At 40.1% G+C, this 12,415-nt stretch overlaps 1 protein-coding gene across 4 annotated transcripts in view; it reads right to left on the bottom strand.

Moving 5' to 3' along the window:
* Nucleotides 1–12,131, bottom strand: part of MAPK14 (mitogen-activated protein kinase 14) — a 97,779-nt gene extending 85,648 nt beyond the window's left edge. For 2 of the 4 annotated variants that reach the window (XM_069073535.1, XM_069073537.1), the window contains exon 1: nucleotides 11,544–12,131. In XM_069073535.1, coding sequence (XP_068929636.1) covers nucleotides 11,544–11,659 — 116 coding nt within the window. In that variant the 5' untranslated portion in view covers nucleotides 11,660–12,131. The remainder of the gene's footprint in view (nucleotides 1–11,543) is intronic. The other 2 variants (XM_069073536.1, XM_069073534.1) reach the window with 2 other exon arrangements.
* Between the last annotated feature and the right edge of the window lie 284 nt (nucleotides 12,132–12,415).

Below are 12,415 nucleotides of genomic sequence, written 5' to 3'. Positions count from 1 at the left end.
CATCTATCAATATCTACTCCATTAGAAAATAATTTATTCCTCACAAATAACTCACTGTGCCCATGGCCAAGTCAGCCAAATTAGCCATCCTGGCAGTCAACAAACATTTATCAAGCTGCTGTTTACAATAAGCTCCAGGCACTGGAGACATAAAGAAAGGCAAAGAGATTCCCTGAAGGGGCTAACATTCTAGAGGGAAGACAAATTGCACATAACTTTTTACAATCAGGTCATTTCCCCCTCCTTTCCTTCAGTTTTCTCATCAATAAAATAACAGAAGGGGATGGGGAGTGCTAGACCAGAGTAGTACTATCAAACTCAAACAGAAAAGGATCCCTCCAGGCCACATATTGACTTAGAAAACCTCAAATTAATATTATCTGTGTTTTGTTATATTCTTATTTATTTTATCAAATATTTTCCAATTAGATTTTAATCTGGTTCAACTAAATTAAACAAGTTTGACACCTCTGGACTAGACAATTGCTCAGGTCCATTTCAGCTCTATTCTCCCAGGATTCTAACCATAAATACTATATATGCAGAACAGGTCCCAACTTAGAAACCAGAATATTTCTCTGTTGTGTAGGTTCCCTCCCAATAAGACAAAATGACATAACATTTGTAAAAAGTGCTTAGCACAATGCCTAGCACATAAGTGTGATATAAATGCTTATTCCCTTCCCTTCCCTTTCTCACATAGAAGGGTAAGAAGAATATGGCATCAAATTTAACTTAAATTTGATATTACAAACAAGGACTCAAAGGAAAATTCTCAGTAGCAAGTTTATTACACTGTGTGAAAAAGATAATTTTAAATTAATCAGTAGTATTTAATACAAATTGTAGAAGAGAAAACCAGGTTCAAGATGATAATGATTTAAGGCTAGATAAAGATTTCTAGAAATAAAGATGTTAGGAGTGCTATGATTAAATTAACACCAGCCATATCTCTGATGATGTGAAAGGCCTGTACTAAACAATGAGAATACAAATAATGTGGGTTCCTTCCTCCCAACAGGGTCACTATCAGGCTCTCAGGACTAATTCAGTAACTTCCTGATTGGTCTCCCTATCTCAGGTTTCTACCCACAGCTGCCAATGTGATTTTCCTAAAGAGTAGCTTTGCCTATGTCATCCCTTGACTCAATAAACTCCAAAAACTCCCTATTATATTCCAGATCAAATATAAAATCTTATTTGACATTTAAAACTCTTCATTAATTTCCCTCCCCTTGTCTACATTTCCATTCTTTTTACATTCCATCTCCCAATTCCCTGACTTTGTGACTGGAAGGCTCTCCCTCCTCACCTCTCATGTCTTGAAATTCTCCAGGTTCCTTCAAACTCAGCTCAAATGCTACCCTCTGCAGAAGGCTTTCTCTGTTTTTCCATATGCTATTGACTTTCCCTCTGGAATTACTTCTCATCGATTCTGTATTCATCTTGTGTGTACTCATTTATTTGTTTATCCCTTTTTCTCTTTAGAAAATGAGCTTTGAGGGCAGAAGCTGATTTTGCCTTTATTTGTATACCTAGCGTTTAGTACAGGGTCGGACATTATTGCCCTCCGTGGAGCCCATAACCAAGTCATTCTGGTGTAACTGCTATTCCTCACACCAACACTTTATATCCAGACTGTGCCCTTCATATTGACTGCTCCCTACCCTTGGAATGCTCTCACTCCTAACCTTTGCCTCTCAGAATCTTCCAGACTCAGCTTAAATGCCACCTTCAGGAAGAGACTTCCTCATCTCTCCTCCCCTACTCCCACTCCTCTAGTTGCTAGTGTCTTTTCCTCTAAGGTTACTTTCTATTTATTCTCTCTATAAATCTTGTATCTATTCCTATAATATGTACTGCAAGGGCTAGTTTTGTTTTTTCTTTGTTTTTCTAATACTTAAACCAACATCTGGCACATAGTAAGCACTTTAAAATGCTTATTGATAGACTGATTGGTCTGTCTAAATTTGTGAAAGAGGAAAATAGTTATGGTAAAGTCTGTTTGGGGAATTAGACTACTTCTCCCATTGTGATGAGGAAGTCACAGAAGAGTTCTCAACTCCTGGCAGGAACTACCTTCAAGCTAAATAAGACAAGGAAGTCTACAGTGGTACATTTAAAAGCTAGGAAGACTTCAAGGTTGCTAAAGTTACCTTAGATATAGTTTCCAAGCATAGTTCCAGGGTCTAGCTCCATCTACCTACCTTCTTCCCCAACCTTAATATTCCCTTACTTCTCAATACATCAAACAAGAAATTCTGACCCCTTAATTATGACTGATGATTTAATCACTTTTTGATTCTGAATCATATCAACCAAACAAACACTCACCCTCAGCCTCTTTTTCTCCTCCCACCTCCCAGACAATCTGATTCTGCCTAGTATGCCACTTAAAACTAGCCTTGAAGAGATGGATTGGGGTTATAAAGGCAGCTTTAGGTAATCATAGCTGAGTTAAGAGAAAGCAGAGAAGAAAAACAGAGAATATCAAAGCAATCCCAGTGAAAATCCCATGAATATACTAAAAACATTTGAAGGAAACCAGGAGAATCCCATGTATTATTTATGCACACGGTTTTTGTTCCATAATATAGCTACACACACACACACTTTCTCTCTATCTATAGATACATATATTCTATATATAGCACATTACGGTTTTCAAATTCATATTCTCAATTGGTCCTCATAACAATCCTGTAAAGAAGACAGCACAGGTATTATTTATCCCTATTTTACAGACAAGGAAGCCAAGATCACACGGCTAATTACCTACAGTCAGTACTCAAATCTGTTGGGTCTAACCAGGGATGCAAAAAACAAACAAAAAAAATCAACCCAAACCTTCTTGAGAATAGTCCAGTGCTCTTTTAAAAGAAAAAATTCATTATTTGTTCAATATCCATTACATGTAAGATGCTTTCCCCATTGTTATTTTTCCAGTGTGTATTTTGTCACATGGACTAACTAAGAAATACTTTTTTTGAGGGACAGCACTGAACAACACCTGGCAATATTGTGGAACCAATGACAATATAGCCAAAGCCCAAGTTTTAGGTCCTAGGGGAAAAGGAGTAATTTACAACAATTACTCAAAATTAACATGTGCCTACATGTTCAGGGTCTAAAGTTAAGCAAGCTGCAGGCCTAGGAGAAATAAACATTTACTCATGACCCTTTTGTTATGTTGTCATGGGAATCTATGTTTGCAAGGGAACTGAGAGTTATTTGCTGCAAACAGATGATGGTGTTCTCTTAGTCTATTGATAAAGGAAGCAGTAAAAGGAGTTTGGTTTGGCCGGGAATGAGGGAGGCAGTAGCAAAAGAAAGCAGAACAATCCAAATTTGAGAGATTTTTGAGGGATAATTTATTTTTGAATCAAAAAGATCTTTTTTAAATTAAGAGAGTGAAAAACTCTTTGGGGCAAGAAAGATTCAGGGAATAGGTTAGAATACTCTGTTCTCTTTTTTTTCACCATCACATGCAGTCAAGAAGTCTAAATCAGGATGGAAGAAATAAACAAACACCAGACCAGTAGGCAGAAAACCTAGGTCTGAATCTCAGCTCTACTACTTATGAGTTGAATTTCTTTCTTCATCTATAAGGGGGGGCAGAGATAAAACACTCACCCTAACTACCTTACAAGGCAAATAAAATAATGTGTATCAAAGTATTCTGTGCAAAATATAAAGGGCTACAAAAATGTAAGGTATTTGTTAGGAGAGAAAGAAGAGCAGAAATTAACATAATCAAACACTACTGGGTGTGAAAAGGATACAGAACAAGAGGGAAGGTTGGAAAGCAGAGTTAAGTAAGACAGAAGCTGCTTAATGTTAAGGGGAAAAGGAAAAAAAAAACAAATGGGGGGGTGTTAAAAAAGCAACCAAAAGATTGCCCAACTAACATTTAAACTCTTCTCTTTTGCAAACTGCTCCTGGGCTAATCCAGAAATTCCATCCATCACCTTGCCTCCTTTCTTCTAGCTTCTAGTAAAACCCAGAAAAGACAAATTAACCCATTAATGCCAGCATCGGAGCTGGCCCTCAAAGGAGGGAAGACTCAGGCAAGATCTCAAGGTTCAAAGAAGCTAGACAAGTGGTGCTAAGCACTGTCAAGGCTGGGAAGCAAAACAGAGAAAGGGGGTGGAAAAGGAAAAGAAAAGAAAGCAGCCAAACTAAGACTGTTATTTCACCTTCAGTAGGAAGGCACTTTAACAAGGGGACAGGGCAAAGGTGAAGTGATAGTCCCAAGTTATTCTACTCGGAGCAGTTGTCCCACTTTCTATAGTAAAACCACTACGAGTTTAGCAGGGGCAAATCTGTCACCTTTAAGCTCTCTATCCTCATTCTCTACCTCTTCCTCTCCCACTGTAAATACTTAAACATAAGGGAACTGATCCATTTGTAGAGAGCTAGGTTCAGTGGACACAACTATGGTCCTAGAACACATGAATTCGAATTCAGCTTTCATCATTTAGTAGTCCTTTAACCCACAGCAAGTTGTCTGTCTGCCTCCCACAGTTGTGATGATAAGATGATAACACATTTCTAAATCACTTGAAGAACCAAGAGAGGAAAAAAGACTGTTTTGAAAAGTGGTGGTAGGCTAAAAAGCAGTTAAAAATGCAAACTACCTCAAAATAGCTGTGGTTGCTAGGATGGCAGGGGCGACTTCTGCAACCTTCCACTTTAAGGAGAAAGAACTTGCAAATACTAAATGCCCTATACTGGAATAGCAAAGAAATGGAAACAAAGTAGATGTCCATTGACTGAGGAATGGCTAAACAAATGTGGCTCATGAGTATTATGGAATATTACTTTGTGTAAGAAATGACAATTATGGAAACTTATATGAATTGATGCAAAGTGGAGGTAACAGAGTCAAGAAAACGATACAAAGTGATTACAACAATTTAAACAGAAAGAACCCCCCCCAAAAAAATCAAAAGTAAATGTTGCAAAATTAAGAAGCACAGCTTAAAAGAAAAAATCTCAGAAGACACTCCCATCCCTCCACTTTGCAGAGGCAGAAGGTCCAGAAGTATTGTGTGTTGTATATATTTTCAGACTTCTTCAATGTATTGACTTTTTAATGTACTGATAATGAGTTATGCTGATTCTTCCTTTTTCTTTTCTTTTGTCTTTAAAAACATTATTTGTTATATGGGATGGCTCTCTGGCAGGGAGAGGGATACTGGTAAAAAGTGTGATATTTTAAAAACTACATTAATAAAACTAAAAAAAAAAACCAACAAAAACAAAAACCCTGGCACATTGGAGACTTGCTGTGAAGTTTATGAATTGGGAGTCCACCTTCTAATAATGGCTTTTTGTCATCTTTGAGCACTTGAAGTTCAGGATGAACCATCCTTATATGAAATTCCACAGTATTAGGTGGCTACAATGCATTTAGAAAGGATTTCAAAGACAGTTTATTTGCCAGCCACTAACAAGCATTTATTAAATGCTTATTGCATGCCAGGTATAGTGCTAAGCACTGGGATATAGAGAAAAAACAAAAACGGTCTCTGCCCTTAAGGACTTACATTTGAAAAAGGAGATAAAACACATAGGCATATACAAGATACATACAGACTAACAAGATGGAAGGTAATGTTAGCGGGAAAAGCCCTAGCACTTGGGTTAGAGGGTGGGAGAAGGCACCAAGAATGACCTCCTGCAAATGGTAGCTTACAATTGAATTTTGAAAGAAGGCAAAGATTCTGGAGTTGAGGAGGGAGGACTATTCCAGCCATGGAGCATGGGAACAGGACAGTAAGGATTGTGTGAGGAAAAGCAAATATGCCAGTATGGCTGAACTGCAGAGTGTATGGAGAGAAGTAATGTATAGGAACAATGAAAAGATGGTAAAGAAATAAGTTGTGAAGAGCTTTAAATAACAGAGGACTTCATATTTGATCCCAGATATCAAAGGAAGCCACTGGAGAATACCAAGTGTGTATGTGGGGAAAGGAGGAGAGAGGAAAATGACATAGTCAATTTGCTCATGAGGAAAATCACTTTGGCAGATGTGTTATTAGCTCTAATTACACATTATAAATACCCAGATTGATGAGATCACAGATCCAGGGAAGTATCAGAATATTCTCATCTTTATATAAATCTGTACTGAAAATTTTCTAACACATAGAACTCCTCAATTTGGCCATTAATTCCGTTTGTAATGTCTAAAAATTTTTAGAGTCAGATCTTTGGACAATTAAGTTCCTGTTCTGACATAAATTTTGATGGAAACCCAATTTCAGTCATAATATATGTAATCTGATGAGTAGTTAATGATGACCTTTTGCTTCACTGACTGCACTAATGCCTTTGACAGTATGGATCACATCAAACTGGCAAGTCCTCAAAGAGAATACCATATCGCCTTACTTGTCTCCTGAGGAACCAGTATGATGGTGAAGAACCAACAGTCAGAATCAATCGTGGAACAACTGATTGGTTAAAGACTGATAAAGGAGTAGGCAAGGCTGTATATTGTCACCTTATTTATTTAACTTATATGTAGAGCATATCATATGAAATGTCAGGCTGAATGAATCAAAAGCTAGAATTAAGGCTCCTGGGAGAAATACCAACAATCTCAGATATGCAGATGATACCACCCTGACAGCAGAGAGTGAAGTAAGAAGCCTCTTGGTGAGGGTGAAAGAGGAGAGTGAAAAACTGGTTTGAAGTTTAACATAAAAAAAAAAAAAACTTAGATCATGGCATCTGGTCCTATCACTTCCTGGCAAAGAGAGGGAGAAGAAAAGGAAGCAGTGTCAGATTTTATATCCTTGGGCTCAAAGATCACTGCAGACAGTGACTGTAGCCAGGAAATTAAAAGACACTTGCTCTCTGGAAGGAAATCTATAGTAAATATGGAGAGCATACTTAAAAGTAGAGACATCACCTTGACAACAATGGTGTGTATAGTCAAAGTTATGGTTTTTCAGGAGTAATGTATGGCTGAGAGAGGTGGACTATAAGGAAAGATGAGTGCCACAGAACTGAAAGTACCATTTTGAATTGTGGGACTGGAGAAGACTTTTGTGAGTTCCTTGGGCAGCAAGGAGATCAAATCAATCAATAATTAAATAATTTATTCTATTCATTGGAAGGAAAAATACTGCCTAAAGCTTAAAAACTTCAGTCACATAATGAGAAGACAGGATTCATTGGAAAAGACTAATGATGGGAAAGACTGAAGGCAAAAGGAGAAGATGGCAAAGGATGAGAGGGATAGTGTCATGGAAGTAATAAACATGAGCTTGTTTGGACAGAATCTGAGAAGATAGTGGAGGACAGAAGGGCCTGGTGGGATATGACCCATGGGGTCATGAAGAATCGGACAAGAATGAGTGACTCAACAACCACAAACAGTGATCTGATCCTCTCACCAGCTCTGCCCAAAGTGGCAAGGATGAAACTAGCTTGTTCCTGTGACAACTGTCACAAACTTGAGATTAGCAATCTCTCTTCCCACAGAGGGACATCTTGGGGTCATGCTACACAAGAGATATAGGAAGACACACCACAACCGCTGAGGCCCAAGTGTTGAAGCTCAGATGGGAATGGTTTACAACCACACAAACAGCCAGCTCCTTATACTCTCCCTAAGGAGTTAGAAGGAGAAGGGAAAGAAAAAGGAAGGAGAAAGAAGAGAGGGGGAGAGGAGGGAAAAGGGAGAGGGCAGAGCAATACACACATGTAAAAGGCATAGAGAGGAAGGAAGTACAAGTGTGTCAAGAACCTGAATACTCTGTACCTGGGCCTCACAGATGTGGAATGAGTATACACAGCAGTCTTTTGACTAGGTTTGAATCTCAGCTCCTTGACCTGTCAGTTGTGTGACCTGGGACAAGCCCTTAAACCTCTCTGGGCCTCAGTTTCCACATCTGTAAAGTAAAAGGGTTGGATAAGATGATCATTACGGTCCCTTCCAGCTCTGTCTGTGACCCTATGAACTCATATTTTAAAACACTGATGACATAATTGCTTCTCAAAATTTTTATAAAATTTCACTTTACACACAACATGGCTGATCGATAGTATCTCTATTCCAATAAAATGGGGATACTTTCTAGGTATCCCACCTATTATACCTATGTAAAACACATTTCCCACTAGTGCCTTACTGCCCCCAACTAAAACCATAACCTTGCTCCAGCATCTTCCCACTGGTCACAAAGAGAATTGTTTAAGAATACAAGTACTGATCCTAAGTTCAAGTCTACTGGAAAACTTGAAAATACATCTCTTATCAACTGATGCTGGATCACCAGCATGTGATATTTATACAAATACTCGAACAACACAATTAAACAACCTTTTTTTAGAGATCCATTCATTGTTTTTCACCAGAATTTTGCCTCTGCTCTGTGCTAAATATTTATATAACATCCACCAAGTGATCTCAAAGTGCTCTGTCAACTACAAACCCTATTTTGCACATATGAGGTGTCATGGTTCTGACTGCCCCTATGTTAAATGGCTTACCAGTCTCAATTCTACCACAAGAGATCTGAAAAGTTGTCCACTAAAGGAAAGGAATTTAAGTTCCTGTTTATATTTCCTTAAATTCACCACAAAGATTCTCCCCTTCTGTCCCAAAACCACAAAATCAATGCTTTGCAACAACATATTCTTAACAATTTTGCTTCATTTCCCCTTACAGACAATGCATAAAGTTCCTTAAAATGGCAAGTCAGTTCCCTTTAACTTTCAAAATGGAAATATTTTTGTAAAACTCCAAACAAATTCTAATTTCTAAGTTTGATTCCTTTATCTTTGATCTGCAACCTTTAGTTATTACACAGGTTGCTATGAGTTTTTTTTATATTAAAAAAATCTTTCTTCAAAGAAAGCCACAACGTGACAGAAAAGGAATGAGACAAAAAAAAAAAACCATCAACAATTTTATGCATTCATATGAACCTTCAAAGTAGTCACCTAGGGAAGCCACAGTTATTCCAATGTTTCTGCCATTGCAAAACATTATTTAAGATCCTTTTTTCAAACTGCCTTTAGGACCAATTAAGAAACACAAAAAGTCTCAATCTTTATAGATGTACGTGGCTTTTTGACCAAAAACACCAGTATTTTCCAGCTTGATCACCCACATTACTCCATCGAAACTTGCCTACAAATGAAAAACAACTAGTTAGCAGCCTCAAAAGGAAGAAAATTTGCTACAACTGAAAACATTCACAAGAATGTATTTTGATAGATAATTCCAAAAGAGCTTCAAATATGTTGCAAGGGTCTTAGGCATATGAACTATGAAGGTTTTGAAGAGTTTGGTTCCAAACTCTTTGCATGGATGTTTTAGTCACTTTATTTTAAAGGTATAGCTCATAAAGTAAACTAATCAATAGCTGTAGTAGTTAACACCAAACCAAACACACTCATTGATTTACTATTCTCACATTGTCATAAGAGAATATCTCACTGGACAGTTTACTTCATGCAGAACTGTTAATGTTCAGAAAACAAACTGTACATTCAAGAAGAAATCTATCAGGTAGATTCCTTACTTCAATTCAACTAGTCCATTTTGCATAAAATCACTCAACTAATAAATAATGCTAGTTGGGAACAAAAATCAAACTCATTAAGGTTGATTTACTTAAGATGGCCCAAATGATCCAGTAAAGAAATAGTCACGCACAAAAATTGAAAATGAGCAAATGTAGACAAGTTTTCAGAAGAGAGATTGTTTCAATCCAGTTGCTTTATAGTAAAAATTTTCATTTGGAAAGAACAGAAAAAAAAGATGTAGAGTATGGTACAATCTGCTACACATGTTAGAGTTTGAGCTTGAAAATGCAATATGATCTGTTGCTGGATGCAATTGCACAATCTCAGTTTCAGAGCAAATTCTACCAAACAGGAAATTCATGATGTGACTCTAAGGAGCTCAGGAATCATGCTGAAGGAGTGTGCCAAAGATGAACATTTCCTAAAAACAGAAATTATTTGGCAAGTATGAAATTGTGTTACGAATGATTTTAAAATCATATATGCACACAACACTAAAAAAAAAAACAACCCTGTAACCATAACCTATTTATTTTCAGGCCAACATTTATCACAAATATAAAGTATACAATTCATCACATAGCATAATATTTTGGCTTTTCATTGGCTAAATATATATTTAAACTGAAAGATATTTGAAGAATAGAATGTTCTACCTTGTGAAATGGTAAGCTATGAAGAGAACTGTTTAAACTGAGACCAAATGAACATTTGTTAGGAACATTATAGTAGTTTTGCTTTTGGTGGAAGGCTGAACTAGCCAATTTCAAAAGTCCCTTCCAAATGTAAGAATTCAAATTTTAAAACTTCATTACGTTACATACAGGATTATTATGGCAACATACTTTCTACACATTTACAATTCATTAGAGCCAATGACCTCTTTCAAACTTTTCCATTTTCTTGTTTTCCTGATGCAAACCATTCTACACCTGTTTTCTTAGCAGTAAATGTGGAAAGTTCTGTGTACACTTGTAAATGCACCATGGTATGGAACTTTACTGATGGTAAAGTGAATTGAATATTTTCCCAATCGTGCAAAAAATATAACTCCTGTCACTGTGAATGGCCATTTTTCATCTTAGGGATGTCACACTGGGCCCATTTTCCCCGGAGTCAAATGAAAATGTTTTGTCAAGAGCTTTACAATACTTGAAAAAAAAAAGGCTAAAATGCTTGCAATTATCCCACGGAACTCTAAAATTACAATAGCCTTGTAGGTGCCTTTTTTCATTAAAAATGAAAAAAATTAGCTGCCAACCAGCTCAGGTTGCAGTCAACGTTAAAAATTGGCAGGCCTGCAGAAGTGTATTCAAAATTTCAAACACAAAGGGTTGCAAATAACTGAAATCCCATCAAATATGTCTGTTTCTGAAAATGGGATTTATTTAATCAACAGATGTTTGCAAAAAAAAAAAAAAGAAAAAGAAAAACCAGATTTACCCCCCACCCCCCATCAGGCAGAAGACCCAGTAGGGTTTGCTAACCCAAGAACAACGTCTTATTAATTCTCCCATTCTTAGGCTGCTTCCCCATGTTTGGCCTGTCTGTAGCCCGTGCCAGATCTGACACACTGCGGGGGCGGGTGGGGAACCCACACGGACACTCGCCGAAGCTGAAAAAGATCGATAAAGGGCCGAGCTTGCATTCTGCCGGTGGGACTTCCTCAATAAGTTGACCTCCCATTCCCATCTTCCCAGCAGCCCTACGGGGTGGGAGTGGGGAGGTTGAAGAGAGAGTCCCTGTGAGTAGGCAAGCCGAGCCGTCTGCTATCCAACCTACTAATGCAAATTGCTCTACCTACGTGCAAATGAGTTGTCACAACCTTGCTCGGCTGTGCAAGAAGGGGCACGAGAGTGTGCAGGAGAGGGTGGGCAGGAGGTAGCAATGCCCTATACTAGGTGGGGGGGAATTCCTGCCGCTTGGTGCATCCCTGAGCTCCTGGAGGCAGGCTGGAAACTCCGGCCCCGTCCCACCCTCCACCTCGGGATACTCACCACACGGACCCATAGGCGCCTGAGCCTACTGGGGACAGGTTCTGGTAGCGCTCGGGCACCTCCCAGATGGTCTTGTTCAGCTCCTGCCGGTAGAACTTAGGCCTCTCCTGAGACATCTTCCACCGACGGCTGCAGCGAAGGGGAGGTGGCCCAGCGGGAGTCAGCCAGAGCCTCCGCCCGCCCGCCCGCCCGTCCGGGCCGGGCCCCCCCCCACAGACTCCTCCCCCCCTCCCCGGTGCTCCTCAGGTGCTGCAGCCGAGACGGCCCCGCCGATCTCCGCTCCCGCAGCCGCTGTCAGCCTGGTACGCGCGGCGACTCTGCCCACACACGGGCAAGGGTGGCTTCCTGCACTAAGGACCCTGGACTGCGCTCGCCTTCCTGCAGCTTCCCTTCGCGACCCGAAGGCTGGGGCAGGGAGAGGAGGGTCAAAGGGGGGTTGGCGAAAGGGCCGGTTTCTCCGCCTGGAGGTGACGGCTGCAGCAGCGGCGGCAGGTCAGGCACAGACGGCAGCTCCCACGGCAGCTCCCGCGCCAGCTGCAGCTCCAGTGCCTGCAAATCTGCGAGCTCCTCCCCTCCCCCCCCTCCCGCAGACGGGAACTCCTGGACATGATCTCGCGAGAGCCTCGCGCGGGGTGGGTCGGGGGAGGTCCTCCGAGAGCCCAGATTTTACCCAATATGGAACCTGCTCGCGCGGGGAACTGGAAGAAGGCTAGGGATGCGGAGGGGGAGGGGGAGGAGAGTGGGAGGGGGAGGGGGAGGAGGAAGAGGAGAAGGAAGAGGTGTGTTCTCGCGAGAAGCAGCTCGGCTGGGCGGGAATGAGAGCGGACGGGGCCGCTGGCGTAGTCTTGTGGGAGAGCTAAAGAGACTGGGGT

Source organism: Petaurus breviceps, unplaced genomic scaffold (assembly GCF_028583685.1).
Source record: "Petaurus breviceps papuanus isolate PSGF00001 unplaced genomic scaffold, PetGlider_PUasm1.0 90865, whole genome shotgun sequence".
Classification (NCBI taxonomy): domain Eukaryota; kingdom Metazoa; phylum Chordata; class Mammalia; order Diprotodontia; family Petauridae; genus Petaurus; species Petaurus breviceps.
Note: the sequence above shows the minus strand (reverse complement) of the source record. Positions and strands in the feature narration are given on the sequence as shown.